At 35.8% G+C, this 20040-nt stretch overlaps 1 protein-coding gene across 4 annotated transcripts in view; it reads right to left on the bottom strand.

Moving 5' to 3' along the window:
- The window catches only part of PTBP3 (polypyrimidine tract binding protein 3), an 86696-nt gene that overhangs the window by 1185 nt on the left and 65471 nt on the right, over positions 1-20040 (bottom strand). For all 4 annotated transcript variants that reach the window (XM_069575418.1, XM_069575420.1, XM_069575417.1 and 1 more), the window contains 5 exons: positions 9754-9831; positions 7502-7647; positions 7226-7259; positions 4316-4408; positions 3371-3587 (listed from right to left, as the gene is read on the bottom strand). In XM_069575418.1, the coding sequence (XP_069431519.1) occupies positions 3371-3587; positions 4316-4408; positions 7226-7259; positions 7502-7647; positions 9754-9831 (568 nt within the window). The remainder of the gene's footprint in view (positions 1-3370; positions 3588-4315; positions 4409-7225; positions 7260-7501; positions 7648-9753; positions 9832-20040) is intronic.

The raw sequence follows: 20040 nt of genomic DNA, 5'->3' as shown, positions 1-20040 counted from the left end.
TTATCCCTAATTTTCAAATGAAGCAAAGATTAACTCCTGACATCGTTAGGTCTCTAGAATACTTCACATTACAAAGACCATAAAGCCATGCAATGAAGATATCATTTGCAAGTGCCTTTAAAGATCTTCAAGGTTGGGCTTCTTAACGGCTTAGTGGTGAAAAATCTGCCTGCAATGAAGAAGATGAGACTTGGGTTTGATCCCTGGGTCGGGAAGATCCCCTGGAGGAGGAAAGAGCAACCCACTCTAGTATTCTTGCCTGGAAAATCCAATGGACAGAGGAGCCTGTTGGGTTTTCCATAGAGTCGCAAAAAAAAAAAAAAAAAGATGCTCAAGATTGATGCATGCATGTCTTCAGACAATGGAATTTTGTTTCAATTCTTTTGTATAAGACATGGGCAGTATCTAAAGAACAAGATAATCTTTTTATATTTACTCTTTCAATGGGATTATTACCCATAAAGCTTTAGTACCTAACTAGTACTTCCAATGGAGAAGGCAATGGCACCGCACTCCAGTACTCTTGCCTGGAAAATCCCATGGATGGAGGAGCCTGGTAGGCTGCAGTCCATGGTGTTGCTAAGAGTCAGACACGACTGAGCGACTTCACTTTGACTTTTCAATTTCATGCATTGGAGAAAGAAATGGCAACCCACTCCAGTATTCTTGCCTAGAGAATCCCAGGGATGGGGGAGCCTGGTGGACTGCCATCTATGGGGTTGCAGAGTCGGACACGACTGAAGCGACTTAGCAGCAGTACTTCCAAGCCCCCTCCCTAGCTCTGATTTGTCTTCTATAGTCCACTATTAGTCCAGTATATTTTTAGTACTAATCCAGTATCTTTTCAATTACTTTCAGGATAATTACAAACGTGTATATGTGCCAATCATTACACTTGCCTCCTAGTATTTATAATACCCTTTGGGTACTCCTCTCCCATACAGAAGAAAGATGTCCTCTGTAACCCTCAGGGTATTATAGAAATGACGCGTGACTTCTGAGGCTGAGAGACACTGTGATTTCCACCTTGCCCTTTCTGGAATGATTAGCTCAGGAAGAAACCAGCTGCCTTTTCATGAAGACAGCCAAGTAGCCCTAGCACAGGTCCTTGTGGCAAGGAACTGACTAAGCATATGAGGGAGCCACTCTGGAAGTGGACTCTAGCCCCATTACAGCCTTCAGATGCTATTTTGTGAGAGACTTAGCCAAAACCTAAGCCACTTCTGGATTCCTGACTCACAGTAGCAGTCTGAGATAAAGAACATCTACTATTGTGTTAAGCTGTTAGGCTTTGGAGTGATCTGCTTACACACCAGTGGACAGCTAATATGGTGGTCTACCACATGACAGTCAGCCGACTAAAAGCAGACTCTTCCTCATTTCACAACTGCCAGCAAGGATGGTCTTACAGAACAACTGGCTCTGCTAGCGGAGAGATCCGAATTCACATCCTACGGGCCATTCACCTGGTATGTCACTCCTGAGTAAGTTACTTAATCTGAGCCTCTCACTTTCAGTGTTAAAATGAAACTAACAACCTTTACTCCAAAGGTTATTATGGATAAACTGCTACAGACAGAACACAGAATGGTGGTTACCAAGGACAGGGCAGAGAGAAACAGAGAGATATTGTCTAATGGGTAAAGAGCTTTAATTTAAGATGATGACAAGGATTTACAGATGGATACAAGTGATGGTTGCACACTATGAAAGTATATAATGTGAGTCTACACTGAAACACACACTCCAAAATGGTTAAAATGGTTATGTATTTAACCACAATTTTAAAAAGAAGATTATGATGGAGATTAAATGAGGTAATGCATGTAAGACATCAGCACAGTGCCCAATACTTGGTAGATGGTTAAAAAATACATTAACATACTTTCTTTCTCCTACCTACATGCCCAGTGTAGGCTGCAACCTGAGACCACCTCCTGGATAAATGTCCTTAAGAGGGAGCCTGCTTTAGTCTTTAAATATGTTGCCTCACTGGCTCATTCTGTAGTAATGAGGTGCTAAATTTCTAGATGCACATAATTGAGATTTTTTTTCTAAAGCGACTCCTCCTGTTGCCTGGAAGGCATAAGGCTTGAGCCACTGCCCAATTCAGATGCAAAGTTTCTCCATGTGCCTAATTGGAGACTAGTGAGGAGTCTGGGCATTCAACGGTATTTTAAATGATTATTTTCTGTTCCTATTCGATGGCCATTCTCATTTTCAGAAATGTCTCAGAACTGTAGCCTTTTCCATTCCCTTTTAACTTTTCATACACATGCTCGCATACAACTATACCCCCCAACTTTTACCCTTTCTTTCCAAAGCTATCCTCCTCCATGTTATATAAAACTGTCATCTTTTTTGGTCAAGGATTTCACAAATTAAAACTGGGATTTCCAGTTTTACATTTCTTAGGCTTTGATGACCACACAGTCTCTAACAATTCAGCTTTGTCGTACTGGCTCAAAAGCAGCCATAGCTAATACATAAATCAATAAATGTGGCTATGTTCCCTGAAACTTTTCTCATGGAAGGTCAAATTTTATGTAATTTTCTCAAATCATGAAACATTATTCTTTTGTTTTTCCCCAACCACTGAACGTGTAAAAGCTGGTCTTAGCTCATGGGCCTGACAGGTGGATTTGGCCCGTGGGCTGTAGTCTGTCATGTCAGTCTCTAAGCTAGATGATGGCTAAAGAACAAGTCTGCTACAACACTGGTTACTACAGACTGGTTGTAAGAAAATAATTTCTAGCTTTTAGATATATATGTGGCTTGTAGGTTAAAAAACAGAGAATTCAGTTTTACCAAATTCTTGCGTGCATGCTCAGTTGCCTCTGACTCTTTGTAACCCCATGGGCTGTAGACCACCAGGCTTCTCTGTCCATGGCATTTTCCAGGCAAGAATACTGCAGAAGGTTGCCATTTCCTACTCCAGGGGATCTTTCCAACCCAGGGGTTGAACTTATGTCTCCTGTGCCTCCTGCACTGGCAGGCAGATTCTTTACCACTGAGCCACCTGGGAAGCTTACCAAATTCTTAAAAACATAAATTATTTGATTTTGCTATGCTGGTTGCTGAAGGGTCTTTTCTTCTACAGAAGGATGAATAAGTATGTACCAATGGAATATCTCTGCATAAATGTAATTTTGCCCTTCCCTGTTTGGAAAGAAAAATTTTAAACACTGCTACCTTTACTTTTGGAGTGTAAGTTTAGATAAACTTCTTAAGACATGATGGCAAATACATCATCTGACATAAATTAGTGAATTTCTACTACTACGTTAACAATAATTTCAGTTATCTCCCCAAACCATATACTCTAGATTATTTATCACTGAAATGAACAGTAACAAATTAAGATACATACGGGATGTTGGAAAGATGCAGAGTAGCTGATGGGGGAAAAATATTCTGGAAGTTTTTAGAGCCAGGTTTTTTAAAGCGATGCAAAGGACTATTGCTAAAATCCTTAGTCAGACCTTGGTCTTCTTGTCCCTCTCGAGGAAGCTGAACTGCTTGATGCTTGGACAGTGTAGCACGAAGCACTTTCCCATAAAGTCTTTGACCGCTCAGATGGTTCATTGCTGGTGCATAACAAGAAAATAAGGAAATTCTGGATATTAAGGTAGAGTCTCTGTAAAACTATCATAATTCTTTTTATTTAGTCATTTAAAATTATATTGTCAGTTTGAGGGCTTAAACAGTATTAAATTTAAGAACTCTTATATATGAAAATATATTAAATGAGTTTATTTTACCATAATGAAAAGCAATACAACAAAAAATACCTATTTTCCTAGCAGAGTGCTAAAACATTTCAGAATGCCTGAAATATAACATAAGCTCAGGAAATGGCTACTGAATAAATTAATCTCAAGTAAAGCTTTTTAAAATAAATATCTGACTAGTAATATTTCAACAGCCACTATAATAATGAATGGTGAAATAGCAAAATGACACTTTCTTATACTATCATTATGAACTTTTAAGCAACAGTTCTAGAAAACTTAAAAGGAAAACAAGCAAACAAATGAAAGAAAACAAGTCATGTTTATTAGTTTAAAGCTAATGGAAAAATCCTAGAGTCAAAGCTCTAAACATCAATGATATGTTCAAACAGATAAATGCACTTCAAAGAGTTATTAACATTTTTAAATCTTAAAATGTAAGCAGATCCAAATAATACTGCAGACACTGACATAAAGAGGAACTTTTTCTACTTAAGCTGTAAGTTTACTTCATAGGAAAATTCACATACAAAAGGAGCATATAATATGCACATATAATAATGACTATTACTAATCACTAGTACCTAGTTGAGCTTGATTTGCATCTGCCATCTGAACCAGTGCATTTTCTTTCTTATTAAACATTATCTTCACTCGATGTACATCACCATATACTCCTAATTAAAAAGACAAAATAGTTTTTTAGTGTTGACTGTGTAGTGTTCAATTAATCCCTTCCCGTGGATGTCTCATAAATACTTCAAATTTAATATATTTCAAACCGACTCATCTCCCCTTTCTGTCCCCTCCTGTGCTCACTAACTCTCTTGATAAACAGTATCATCATGCATGTATTTGCTCTGGTCAGACACCTGGGAGTCATCTTTTGACCTACTCCTTTCCTTAAGTTCTTACATCCTATCAACTACCAGTACTCATTGATTCTATGGCCTAAAAACCTCTCACATTTGTCCACTTTTCCCATCCTCCCTACCATCGAGGCAATTATCACTATTTCACAACTGGACAATCACAACAACCTCACAAACTGATCTCATTACATCCAATTTTTCTACACTGTGTTCCCCAAAGTGGGTTCCACATCCCAAAAAGCAGGCAAAACAATTCATTGGGGAGTGGGACAATAATGAAAATGAAAGCCGCTTAGTTGTGCCCGACTCTTCGTAACCCTATGGACCACACAGTCCATGGAGTTCTCCAGGCCAGAATACCGGAGTGGGTAGCCGATCTACTCTCCAGTGGGTCTTCCCGAACCAGGAATCAAACCAGGGTCTCCCGTATTGTAGGTGGATTCTTTATCGACTGAACTATCAGCGAAGCCCGAGAGGATAATAAACTGCTATTTATCCTGATTTGTTTATATAAACCTATATGAAAAACTACATTTTACTAATTTTCATCATATAGAAGAAATTATAGGTGGAAACTTTCTACAATGTGAAGGACATTTTCTCATTTTTTTCCATTTAGTGTGCTAAAATATTTAAGCAGTTCATATGGAACAGGGTATCACCAATATCGTAAAAATAAGATCCTTAAACAGTAGCACCATTACCATACTGTGTAACAGGATGAGAGAATGACTAGGACAACCTTCAGGGCACACAAAGGAGAACTGGTTATCTTATGGGCAAGCCCCTACAAGCAACTAAACTGAGAGATAAACAGTAGCTAAAAAAAATATGTATATATATGTAAGTGTCCCAAATTTGCTGTCCTTTTCAGAAATGACAAGTGGCTGAAATATTGTTGCTCAGTCGCTCAGTAGTGTCCAACTCTGCACTCCATGGACTGCAGCACACCAGGCTTCCCTGTCCCTCCTGGCCAAAATAGCCTTTAAAAAATAACATACAATTTGTATTTCAAGCTGAGGGTGACTTTTCTCTAAAGTAGTGAGAAATTAACTATTTTTGGAAAGAAATGTGCTCTGGCTACTAAAGAGACATACGAAAATTTAGCATGAACACATGATTTTGTTACTGAGAATCACATAAATGTATTATGAATCAAAACTATTATAGAAACTGCACCTGAGCATGAAGCATCTCTGTGGGGTGACAGAGATGTTCTCAAATTGAACTCTGGCGATGGCTGCACAACTCTGTATATTGACTAAAAATCGCTTAGTTGTATACCTAAGTTAGTGAACTGTATGGCTGTAAATTATATCTGAAAGACACTGTTAAAAAAACCTATTATCCACTCAAAAAATATGAAACAATTTCTCATTCTATTAAAAATTTTTCCAAATGAAGACTATTAGTGAGTTTTAGCCCCATTATTCTAATATAATAGATTTCAAAATTAACTAATTTAACAAAAGGAAACATGGAACTTTTTCCAAGTAAAATACATCAAAATTTAGTGGATTAGACTAAAAAACTAGTATCTTAATCAGTACAGCAACAATGCAACACTTTCATTCATACCACATTTTTATATTTTTCAATTAAAATGTTTTCTTGGCCATGTCACGTGACTTGCGGGAGCTCAGTTACCCAACCAGAGACTGGACCCAGAACCTAGCAGTGAAGCACCGAGTCCTAACCACTGGACTGCCAGGGAATTTCCCTGTGTATCCTTATGGGGTATCTTTTTCAGTTACGACAACCATCAAGTAAAAAAATAAAGTGAATTTAGAATCAGAATTTTCAAAGTGAAAAAGGTTTTTGAAAATAATGAAGCATATTAAATCTTATTTCTCACTAAATGTTAACAATATTTTTATTTAAAAAACTTTCATTAATAAAAATCTTTAAAATATTAAACATTGCTTACTTCATGGTTCTTGTATTTCTGTTTGTAATATAAAACTATACATAAAGAGTACAGTAAAAGACTGATGAAATTTATGATTAATCATGTATAGATTAGGAGTACATGTTAAATATTTTTTTTTAACTGAGAGAGGTACACTATTAAAAAGTCTAGGGATTATTTTTAAAATCTGAATCTTATTATGGATTCCCATTGTTCTCAGGTTAAAAACCAAGCTCCTTTAATATAGTTTACAAAGCTCTTAATGGCCTTGTCCCCTATTTGTCTGTCCAGCTTCAACAAGTCTCTCCTTTATACTCTCCACTGAGTTTCCTTCATTTCCATGTTCCAAGAGCTCTGTCTCTCACTGCTAGTATCTGTGAATGGACATTTGCCCTCCCTTTCTGCCTGGCTGATGTAACACTTCCTTATTTCTCACAAGTTAGCTTAACTATCGTTTCTCTGTACATCATCTTTGATTCCCTCAGCAAGGTTAGGTCTTCCAGCTGTATGTTCTTATTACAATCTCTGTTTCCCTTTTTATAAAACTTTGTTGTATCTATAATCACTTAACAAATGTTCCTTGTTATCCTATCCTCAAACACACTAATTGGCACACAGCAGTAGTATTACTGAATGATGCAATGGGCTCAATTCACATCATAGCTAAAAAAAAAAACAAACAAAAACCCAGCAAAGCAAAAAAAATTACTTACCAAATAGTATAAAAAGTCCATGTGGTGTGATAAGCTGTTTGAAAAGGAGAACACAAAATATAAGGGTCTCATTAACTAAAAATTTTTTAAAAGTTTACTTGTAAAAACGAGAGTTGACTGTGTTTAAAGTGTTGCTTTTTTACATGCTTCTTTATATATACTAGTGATGAATTTTAACACAAATTCTTAAACATTTCCATTTGAATTCGACTCAAAGTCAGAAGCTACAATATTTCCTCCTGAAAGACTTTTTACATATGATACTTTCCAACTCACATCAGGATTAAGATTGGTGACAAGCAGAACGGAATTTCCTGGCATACCACCAGCCCCAGGAATGGCCATCCTTCCAGTGACAGCGGAGGAGGTGATTGCAAGGGGACCGAGCGCTCCGGGACCTAGTCCAGCTGGGACCGACAGACCTTTATGAAACAGCAGAAGCATTTTGTATTCCAGTTATCTGGAGAATTATAACACTTGATGCAACTTAAGAAAACAAATGAAAGCAAAAGCAAAAATAGAGAAGAAAATGTTTCAAAGCTACCATAAGGATAACAAAGGTCAATCCAGACTCAGGGGGTAGAGTTCCTCATTTGTTGACAGTATGATCCTTAATACTCTATTATTTATATAACACTTTGCAGACCAACCAAATTCACCAGTCTTAAAGCCATGAGGTTCTTGAAAAGGGTCTATAACTACCAGTACTCCTTCTATTTCTTGTGATATATTCCAATACATTTCCCTAAAGCAGATGAATTTTCATATTGACTTCTACCATTAAATCATACATATGTGTGTGTGTGTGTTTACATATATACATTCTAAAAGCCCTTCAGCAGAAGTCACATATATGCAAGCTAGGTAGTAATGTATGTTCTAAAATTGGACCGTGGTAATAATGGCTGTACATCTCTGTAAATTTATTAAAAATCACTGAGGTGTACATCTAAGACAGGTAAATTGTATACATGTTTTCTGCATGGGGAAAAAAACATGTTGTAACCTTGTAAAACATTATTACCATCAACAACAAATTTATGGTATTCAATATTCTTTTGGAGCAAGAATTTTCAGAGCTCTCCATTCCCCTAGATACTGCAGAAGCTACTGAAAGCCCTATAATACTGGAATATTGACACTACATACCATACATAACACACTACACTTCCTCACACGGTCCAACTACTTGTATTCTCAGCTTAAAAACTACATAAGATAAAATGCCAAGCTGATGTAAAATGAGCCAATTCTTTAATGCATTGATTCTTTAAGTTCAAAGAGTCTGGCCACTTTATCACAAATCATGTGTGTGCATATATCCCCCTATTACACCTGGAAAGCCTTATCAACTCAGGAGCCCTCTTTATGCATTTTTTTTCTCTTTCTTAACATCTACTACAGTGTTTTATAGATACAGCATGTCAAAAAAATACCTAAAATAAAGGAAACCATGTATCACTACCTCCAAATGTGTAACTCTTGGGAGCTTCAAATACATAAACACAATGTATAATGCCTTCGTTTTCATGAGATAGATAAGAGCGCTCACTAATTAAACATATGTTAAAATGTCTTAAAACCACCAAAAATCCTAAAACTTCAATAAATCTCAACCTTTTAAATCACTCTTTCTTTTTAGTTAACTTCATCCTCTCTCCTGAATAGAAGAGTTACAATTCCCAGACTTAGAAAGGGAGGATACTAAGATCATTGTCAGAAAGTAGCTATGCTGCAGTTTAAAATAGTTATATTCACAGATCAGCTGGAAGCTATAAAGGTAATATGTAGACTAGACTTAACACTGCATCACTCTTCCAATCACCAACCTCAAGTATTTTCTTTAAGCACAAAACCATAAAGTATTTTTTCTTATTATCAAATTCATTTTATTATTTGGAAGAGTCAGAGTCATTATCAAACTGATTGTTCTCTCTCTTAATTATTTTCATTAGCTAAAGAAAAAAATGTGTATACATGTATTTTTTTTTCTGAAATAAAATAGCATGCGTATCCTCTATAGTAATCTTCCAAACCCATTACTTTTTTAAAAAAAAGTACTTATAGATAAAATAGTCAATGTTTATTAATTCAAATGTTTGCTGTCTGCATAATAAGTACTGAATGCCATTAAAGGCAGTAAGGACACAAAGATAAGTAAGAAGTCTGTTTAACATGTAATTGAGCTGCTTATCAGCAAGTAGCTCATCTATTTTATATCATAACCAAAGAGACAAACCTAAGGTTATTTAATATAGTCAACCTATAGTTATCTGTGCCAATGGCAAGTATGAATGATGCAGAACAGATAACAGAATTTTAGTGTTGGGAATGAAACCAGAGAGAATTATTTATAAACACAAGGAAGCTGTACAATCGTCTGTTGTCCATGAGCCACTTCCATGATTGACACATGTATTGCTTTTCTGGTAAATCCTTCAAACATGCTCATATCTTTCATTTTGATAAGTTCTAGAATATATAAATCATCATTAAGAAATCATTTCAACTTCAACTTTAAAAGTCACCTGTAGCTTGAGGAAATCCAATAGCGGGGGCAAATCCAGCAGCCCCTGGGTATGGTGAGGAAATGATTCCTGGTGCACCTAATGGGGAAGAGAAGCTGAAATAAATACACTACCTTCTAAAAAGATGGTTATACACAATAAAATGGCCATATGAGGGTATATTGTTGACAGAGAGATTCTATCATGGAGTAAAGATTTGTCCAACAGATGATCCTTGTTGTGTTGTATAAGAGCCTCTGCCACTTCCAGAGGCCAATCCCTTTCAACTGGGTTCAAGGTTCAAGACTACAGCTAGAATGTTATTAATATTTCATTCTGAGTTATTAGTTTGCTACTTAGTTTTAGTTTATCTGGTTTTGTTATTTAGGTTGATATTCCTGACCTTATTTAGAGCACTGTTTCTATGTAAACATCATCAAATATTCACTAAACTATACTGTACTGCTGGGGTACTGTGCTGATAAAAAGAAATATGAAATAAAAATCTTTGCCTTTGAGAGGATTTATAAACTAAAATTATGAATTACAGAAGATTCACATGCTGAGGATCTAGAGGTTTAAATACAAATATACTGCAAGTGGTCTAAGAAGAAGGGATTGCCAAGGATCTCTGGGACTGCTTGAAGGCTTCTCAGCAAGTAAAACTTGAGCTGGACATTAAGTGAAAAGCAGTGCTCCAAAATCACTGCAGATGGTGACTGCAGCCATGAAATTAAAAGACACTTACTCCTTGGAAGAAAAGTTAGACCAACCTAAATAGCATATTCAAAAGCAGAGACATTACTTTGCCAACAAAGGTCTGTCTAGTCAAGGCTATGGTTTTTCCAGTGGTCATGTATGGATGTGAGAGTTGGACTGTGAAGAAGGCTGAGCGCCGAAGAATTGATGCTTTTGAACTGTGGTGTTGGAGAAGACTTTTGAGAGTCCCTTGGACTGCAAGGAGATCCAACCAGTCCATTCTGAAGGAGATCAGCCCTGGGATTTCTTTGGAAGGAATGATGCTAAAGCTGAAACTCTAGTACTCTGGCCACCTCATGCGAAGAGTTGACTCACTGGTAAAGACTCCGATGCTGGGAGGGACTGGGGGCAGGAGAAGGGGACGACAGAGGATGAGATGACTGGATGGCATCACTGACTCTATGGACGTGAGTTTGAGTGAACTCCGGGAGTTGGTGATAGACAGGTAGGCCTGGCATGCTGCGATTCATGGGGTCACAAAGAGTCGGATGCAACTGAGCGACTGAACTGAACTGAGTGCTTAGTGTGTACCAGATGCCAAACAAAGGCTGATATTCCTTCTCCATTTAGAAGCCTGGCGACTGCACCATCAACAAATACAGGAGTTAGCTCTAAATGGTGGAATCATTGTTACTAAGAAAACAATTTGAGTTAGGACACATTAAGGCCAAGGTGATACTAAGACATTCAAACGGCAATGCCATAAGTGGAAATGAGGGGGTAAACTCGGAATTTCTAACTATTACAAGATACAGATTTGTAAATCATCTATATAGAAATAAATATAAAAGCCATATGAAGAAGAACTCCACTAAAAAGGGCACAAGATAAGAAGTGAAGAAAGCTAAAAAGAGAGCCTGGGAGTATCAGCACACTTAGGTGGAAGAAGAGCATTCTAAGGAAAAGAGACAGAACAGCCTCAGAAAACAAAACAAAGACTCATAGTCCCTCAGGATCCAGAGATGGGCTCTCAGGGAGAGGGGTTCAGTAGAAGTCAGGGAGAGTGAGAAACATAAACTGGGAGCGACAGTTCTAGAGCAATAGCGAGAAGCTAGACTGTACCATTCAAAGGGAGGGATCTGCTTTTTTAATGATAGGGTGATATGCATATTTATAGCAAGTATGTAGGTTGAATTTTCCAGAGGAGTTAAAAGATCACGTACGTTTATTCTCTTCATTAAAGAGAATTATTTAACATAATTTAAATATGTGCTATGATTTATTAAAATAATTCAAGAAAACATAATCATAAAGAGACTTCAGGGACAGAGCTAGCAGAGAGAACTGACAATAAATGAAGACACAAAAATGAGGACTGACAGAGTGATGCAATAAGAGAAATATCACTGAAAGCACATGAGGAGGCAAGCACCCCTCTGGCGCTAAGGAAGCACTGAATAACGCATACAAGAACCTCTGCCCTTGCTAACCTTATATTTAAGTAGGCTGAAGCTCATACGTAAAATGATTCATTTTCGTAACAAAAAACTATTTTAAGGCATAGAGGGAGACTTACCAGAGACACTTCAATATGGATATGAGTTATGAAAATTTACACTGGAAAGTTAAACGAAAGAAGAAATATGGTTGCCAAGAATCCACTTGACCCTTCCATCTAACTCTAGCTAGTTATGTGACTTGCAGTGTCTCCTGCAGAACATACATCTGTATGGAACACGACTGCATTCAATCACATGACAGGAACACACAGACAGTCATGACATAGACTGCTATACAGAAGCGTTCAGAAGCATTATGGGTTTACACCAGCTCTCTGATTTCTTTCACCCTCTGCCACGAGAATGCCAAGTCTCAAATGGAGTGACACCTTCAGCCTGGACCCTCGATCAAAAAGACATGTGAGGGAAGTTTGCAAAAGTTGATTCACAGTTGTTTAGGTGTCAGTTATGTGAGAGGAATAAACGTTAATTACTGTAAGTCACGGATTTGTCAGAAAGGCAAGGGAGGTACTTTTAAAACAAAACAAGTCTAATACAAGTGGTTATGGGGGGTGGTGGTATGAGGCAGAAGATATGCAGTAGGTTTGAGAGAAATGAGGAACATTTTTGATATTAACTCTCACTGAACAACAGCAATAAATGAAAGAACTGGCAAACTGTTCCAGGGCCAAATTTTAAATAACTGTTTCCAAGTACAAGAACAGTTGTTAATATTTGACAAAAGAAACATTTGTAAAGTTTCCATAAATCTACATTCCTCAAGTAAGCAGGAACAGAAACATTTTAGCAAATTAACCTATTAGACATTGGTTTACACAAACTTTAAAGGAAAAGGTTTAAGATTTGAATAGCTATATCACAGGTATTTTACATTTGGAAAATGTATTACCAATAGCAAATAAGGTAATACAAATAGATAAAATTTTTATCTATGAGATCAGTTTATCAGTGTTTCTCAGTGCTATTATTTATAGTAGCAAACCCTAAAGAAACAAGCTTAACGTCTAAATTGGAGGATTATTATATAAATTATGAGTCACTAGACAAAATACAAAGATATCTGAAACATTACAAACAATATATATTATGGAAAAAAGGTCTAATTATTGTTTTTTAAAAATGTGGATATAGTAGCAGACTAAATAATAAAGACCAACCTTGTGGCAGATATGTCCAATGAACAGTAAAAAGATCTTAAAAAAAAAAAAAAAACCTAATGGCTAACAAGATGATTAAGAGTAACCCAGCTAAAAACCTAACTCTATCAAACAGCTTGGGGGAAAATTAACAAAATTATGGATTTAGATTGAAATGGTTCCAGACACAGATCCTTTGATATTGCAAACAAGTAAATTCTTTCTGGAGGAACATACCATCTTGAGACTAAGAAGTCTCACAAGTTATTTCCCAAGTAAGTGAATAACTCAAAAAGAAGAAAGTAGAAAAATAAATATCTAATTGCAGAAAAATAACTGCAAAGACTTCACACATTGGAATTATCAGATGAGGATTCTAAATGGTATGTTTGGAAAAAAAGCTATGCTGAAAAGTATCTACAAGACAGATGATACTTAAAAATAGAATAAAATTTCTAGAAATAAAAAGCACAGTTGCTGAAATTTAAAATTATCAGACAAGTTTAACAACAGATTAGACAAAAGGTGAAGAGACCATTAACAAAATGAAAGGCCCTAAGGAATTATTCAGGATGCAGCTCGGAGAGATAAAGGAAAAAGCACGACAGAAAGTTCGAGATACTCAGAACAGAGTAAGAGAATTTAACAGGTCTAGTCAAAATCCCAAAAACTAAGAAAAGAAACAGTATGAAGATGGCATATGTGAAAAGATCACTTCTAGGACCAGTGAGACAACACTCCACCAAATCAAGACGCTGCTCAAGGGTATGAAGTAATATATTACAGTAGTTTTAATTTCCATTTTGCTGATGACTAGGGATGCTGAGCATCTTTTCATGTGTTTATTGCCACTCATATACCATCTTTTGTAAAGTATTTTTTTCAAATCTTTTGCCCATTTTTAATGATTTGCTTTCTTAGTATTGAACTGGGAATTCCCTATATACCCTGATATAACTAATTTGTTTTCTTCAAGTCTATAAGCTTGCCTTTCGGTTTTCTTGATGGTATCTTTCAAGCCACGGAACTTTTAAAATGTTGCTGTACTTACAATACATAAATTATTTCCTTTTATGGTTTGTGCTTTTTGTGGTTTATCTAAGAAACGTTTGCATATCCCAAGGTTGCGAAGATTTTCGCGTAGTGATTTTTAAGATTTATTTATTTATTTATTGGTTTTGTTTCGGCCATGTCACACTGCATAGCATGTGGGATTCCAATTCCCTGACCAGGGATTAAACTCGTGTCCCCTGCAGTGGAAGCACACTGAGCCTTAGCTGCTAGACCACCAGGGAAGTCCCCCTTCCTATGTTTTATTCTAGGAGTTTTTTAGGTTTAAGTTTACAGACAGGTCTAAGCTCCATTTCAAGTCAATCTGTCAGTATGGTGTGAGATACTAATCAAAATTTATTTTTGCAATATGGATATCCACCTGTCCAAAAACTACTTATTGGAAGATTCTCCTTTATTGAATTTTTACACTGTCAATTTTGCTCAAAATCAACTCATCCTATACATGCGGGTGGATTTCAGACTCTATATGCTTCTCTACTGATTTATATATCTATCTTTTCAACACCGTCAAAGTGGTCTGATTACTGTACTTTATGTTAAGTCTCGCATTTATTTCCTTTCACTCTTCTAGATACTTTTCCATTTCTAAGTAAATTTTAGAAGTTCAATGGATCTTACTAAAGTAAAGAGAAAGAAATTAGAATATTTAGAGAAAGAAGAGTTAATCAAAGTTGAATATAAATTCAAGAAACAACAACACTGCATTTGTATATTAGCAACATTATGAAAACCAAATGATGGCTAAAATTTACACTGCATCATTCTAAGCTCTTACGTACATTAGCACATATAATATTCATCACAACTCTTAAGTATTATTATTATGTTCATCTCACATATAAAAAGACAAAAGTACAGAGCAGTTAAGCAATTTGCCCAAAATTACACAGATCAAAAAGACTGGTTGAGAATTAGAATCTAAAAAGTACAGCTCTTAGGAATAACTCTAACAAAACATATGTAAATATACTTTTATAGGAAAAGTCATCAAACTTTACTCAAAGACATTAAAGAATATACAAATGGAGAGATGCACAATGTTCAACATCTGGAAGACTCTATTGTAAAGACATCAACTGTCTTCTAGGTGATTTATAAAGTCAATATAATCTAATCAAAACCCTAAGAGTGCTTTCCCCCCCCTTTGAGGACTTGAAAAGCTGATCCTAAAATTTCTAAGTGTAAATGGTCAAGAAATGCCAAGATACTCTTGAAGAGTAAGAAACTTAACTCTGTCAGACACTGAGACTTGTGGTAATGACAAAAATAATAAATAGACCATTAGAGCAAAGCCCAGAAAACTTATGCAAATATTAACCTCTAGTTAATGGTATGTGTTAACAATTCTGAAACTTTTTGTGTATTATAGGATTGAGCAAATGGGTAAATATGATGAGGCTAATGGAAAACTAGCTCATTCCTGAAGAAAGGAATCACAATATGAAAAAAAAAGGGTGCTCAATTAGAATCGGAAGTATCAGTTAAATTCGAAGTATCAGTGCTCAATTAGAATTGGAAGTATCAAAAAAAAAAAGAATTGGAAGTATCAGTGTTTTTCTAAAAACACACAGAGAAATATATTTATGAAGTACACATACACATCCACTTAAAGTTTCTAGAAGCAATGATACCCTATTATCAATCAATGAGAATATATAATGCCTTAATACTGATTTGCAAATACTATTTTCCACTAAAAAGAACCAGGGCTCACTGTAAAATGGCTGACTACAGTGCTAAGGCAGGGAAAGTAAAGAATTGACACATCTTCTGCCAGAAAGTAATGAAGTGTGCGTACGATGATGAGGACATGCCAAAAGGCCACAGAAACTTGTATGAAAGGGCTCCCACTGGCCAAATCTCGGATAGTTTGAACATAAAATGAAAAACAATAATATGAAATTACTGCCATAGAATAAGAATTTACAAGTCCATATTAATGTGAAAAAATAAACAGAATGAATAGTAAATAAGTCATACAAAGCTAATGCACAGTATAATGAACATAGACAGTAATAGTAAAATTATGCAATGGGATAGATATCACTTACACCAGCAATCATACTACACTATGTCAATACAAAGTAGCACATTATAAACCTTAAATTCACATAAATGTAGTAAAAATGAATGAAGGAATGGAGTGGTAAAAAAAAAAGTCCTTTATAATAAAATTCCAGCTACTAAATCAGGAGGAAAGATTAAAATTAGCAAATCACCAATACAGCAGCAACCATTATGGTGACAACTATTTTAGGCAATGGATATTAAAGCTGAGGTGTGAAGGACTTCCCTGGAGGTCCAGTGGTTAAGACTTCGTCTTCCAATGCAAGCAATGCAAGTTCAGTCCCTGATTGGGAAGCTAAGAACCCACATGCCTCATGTCCAGAAATCCAAAGCATAAAACGGAAGCAATATTGTAACTATCAATAACAACTTTAAAAATGGATCACATCAAATAAAAATCTTTAAAAACAAACAACTAAAGGGTGAAAAGTTGAAAGAAACAGGCTGTTTATATAGTCTCAACATATCCTCCCTACAAAAAAGTATTTTTGATTACAAAGAGAAAAACAGTAAGACAACTGGAAGAAACCACCTTAAGTGATCAAAGTTAACATCACCACGAACAGGATAAATTGGCAGCATTCCTGATGTAATGAAATGAGAAAGACACATTATTTCAGCCAAAAACCCAGACATGCATATTGGGATACATTCTATTAAATACTCAACCCTGAACTCTTCAAAAATTTAAAGGTCATAAAAGACAAAGAATGAGGAAATGTTCCAAATTAAAGGCCTCCATGAGACATGACAAATATATCAGCCTGATATTGGTGCGGATCCCTACTAGAAAAACATTTTCTTATAAAGAACATTATTTTCACAACTGGCAAAATTTTTAAAAGGTCTATGGATTAGATAATGGTATCGTGTGCATGTCAATTTTCTGATTTTGTTATTTACATAAGAATGTCCTTGTTCTTAGAAAATACACAATGAGTATTTAGAAGGGACATCATGCCTGCAACTTATTATTATTATTTTTTACTGTAACTTATTTTCCAATGACTCAGAGGAAGAAAAAAATACCACACACACAGAGACACACATAAAGCGAGATGATAAAGTAAATGTGGTGTGATGTTAATAATCAGAGAATCTTAAGGATATGGGGGATTCTTTCAACTATTTCTGCAACTTGAAATACCGCAATAAAAAGTTACTAAAATACTATACACTTCAGAATTTCTAAGTGTTTATATTTATAATGTCAAAGTAATAAAGGATTTTTTTAAACATGACACAAAAACACAGACATAAAGGATATGGCAAGTAAATCTGGCCATATAAAAATACCATGAAGAGAATGAACCAAAAAGCCAAAACTGACAGAAACTATTTGCAACACATAAAACCAACAAAAAGACTAGTGTCTAGGATATTAAAGAATTCCTACAAATAAGAAATGACAAGAAACTAAACATAAAAATGGGCAAAAGAATTAACAGAAAATTCATAAAGAAGAATGGCCAACAAACATAAGTTTAACCTCACTGATAATTGGGAAAATTTCAAAGCAGCACTGTTCATAATAGCCTCAAACTAAAATAACCCAATGTCTATCAATAGTAGCATAGATAAACCAACTATAATATATTCATACAGTGGAAATCTATACACTTGACAGTGTTGAAAATGGATAAGCAAGAGCCACATATGTGAACATAGATGAATCAAAAAGGAAAACAGTGTGATTCCATTTAAATAAACTTCTAAATATAGGAGAAAAATCTCTAGCACTTAGGGCTGCATAATGAGTAGTAAAAAACCAAAACCAAACCACAGGAGAAAAGCAAAAAAGCAAAAGCAGGACTACCCTCAAAAATTTGAGACTACAGTTACATTGGAGCAGGGAGAATGGGAACACAATTAATGAGAGGGGTACAAATGGCGCTTCTACAGTATGGGTATACATTTTATTTCTTAATCTGGGTAGTATGGATATTTAAAACTGTACTCAGGGGCTTCCTTGGTGGCTCAGTGGTAAAGAATCTGCTGCCAATGCAGGAGGACCTTTGATACAGGAAGGTCCCACATGTCATGGAACAACAGCCCGTGGGACACAACTATTGAGACTGTGCTCTAGAGCCCAAGAGTCACAACTACTGAAGCCCATACGCCAGAGATCATGCTCTGCAACAAGGGAATCCACCGTAGCTAGAGAGCAGACTCCGGCGCGCTGCAACTAGAGGAAGTCCCACACAGCAATGAAGATCCAGCACAGCCATAACCAACTAACTAAATGAAATCAGTAGAATAATGTTAAACATTTCATGAAAAAAAAATTTAAAAAACTATATTCACATATTTTTACAAGCTTTTCTATTAACATAATATTATATAATATTATATATTATCTCTAAAACAGATCAGGAAGACCCTAGAATGCTTACAACTTAGCTCTTAAGAACCTGAAAGGGTAATCTTTAAAGAAAGAACAGCTAGTTAATTAAGTAAGGATCAGAGACGTGGAAATGTAGCTTTTTCAAAGCCAAGAGAAAAAAAGGAGGGAATAGTGAACCATGTCAAATATTTTGAGAGGCGGAGTAAACTTTCATACAACACCTAAAAGTATTGTTCTGTTTGATAAATTACTTATCTTAGAATGTACATACTATTTGCAACAAGACAAAGGACTTATTAACACAATAAGAAAGGACAGCAACATTTTGATATTTTATATTCAGAAACCAAAATTCTTAATCATATTTTTAAAATGTCCTCCTCCCACAATGCAGAACATTAATTACACCAACAGTATGCATTCAATTACTGGGATACATGCAGTCCTGCACTTGATAGCCAAGCAAACTTGAATGACAGCCCGTTTCTATCACCTGCTATTAAAATGCTAATTACAAAGACCTTTGGCTCTGCCAAGTTGTACATATGAGTAGAGGCTGATAACAAATACAGCCCCCTTCAGTATCTACAAGGGATTGGTTCCAGGACACTCCCAACTCCCAACCCTATAGATACCATCAAAATCCAAGGATGCTCAAGTCCCTTTATAAAACGGCACAGTATGTGCATATAATCTCTGCACACCTCCTGTATACTTGAAATCATCTCTAAATTGCTTATAATACCTAATATGTTGTAAAGGAAAGGAAAGGAAAGTGAAGTCGCTCAGTCATGTCCGACTCTTTGTGACCCCAAGGACTGTAGCCTACCAGGCTCCTCTATCCATGAGATTTTCCAGGCAATAGTACTGGAGTGGATTGCCATTTCCTTCTCCAGAGGATCTTCCCGACCCAGGGATGGAATGCAGGTCTCCCACACTGTAGACAGATGCTTTACCGTCTGAGCCACGGTAAAGACAATGTAATGCTATGTAAATAGTTGCTGGTACAAGGCAAATTCAAGTTTTGCTTTTTGGAACTTTATGAAACTTTTTTCTTCTCTGAGTATTTTTGATCTGTGGTTTGTTGAATCCACAGATGCCAAACCTGTAGATATGGAAGGCCAAATGTATAAAACACAAAAACTTGGTTAGACTAAACCAGAAACTTTAACAATTCAGGGACACAAACTGAACAATCCATTTGATTTTTTCCAGTTATAAATAATAAGAAGCTTTTATCTTAAATTTACTGTTTTCTAGAAAATTTGGACAACTATTTGGCTAAGGATTCTTTTTTCTCACCTGTAAAATGAAGATAAACTAAATACCACTTAAAGTCTGAGTTAGTATTTTATGGTGTCATCTGGGAAAGAAAAATCAATCACAAAGGGTAATAAAATTTAATACCTTATCTAAATAATAAACCACATTTGAGTGCTGCAAAGCCAAAAAGTACATTAATCTAGTG

This window comes from Ovis canadensis, chromosome 2 (assembly GCF_042477335.2).
Source record: "Ovis canadensis isolate MfBH-ARS-UI-01 breed Bighorn chromosome 2, ARS-UI_OviCan_v2, whole genome shotgun sequence".
In the NCBI taxonomy this organism is placed as follows: domain Eukaryota; kingdom Metazoa; phylum Chordata; class Mammalia; order Artiodactyla; family Bovidae; genus Ovis; species Ovis canadensis.
Note: the sequence above shows the minus strand (reverse complement) of the source record. Positions and strands in the feature narration are given on the sequence as shown.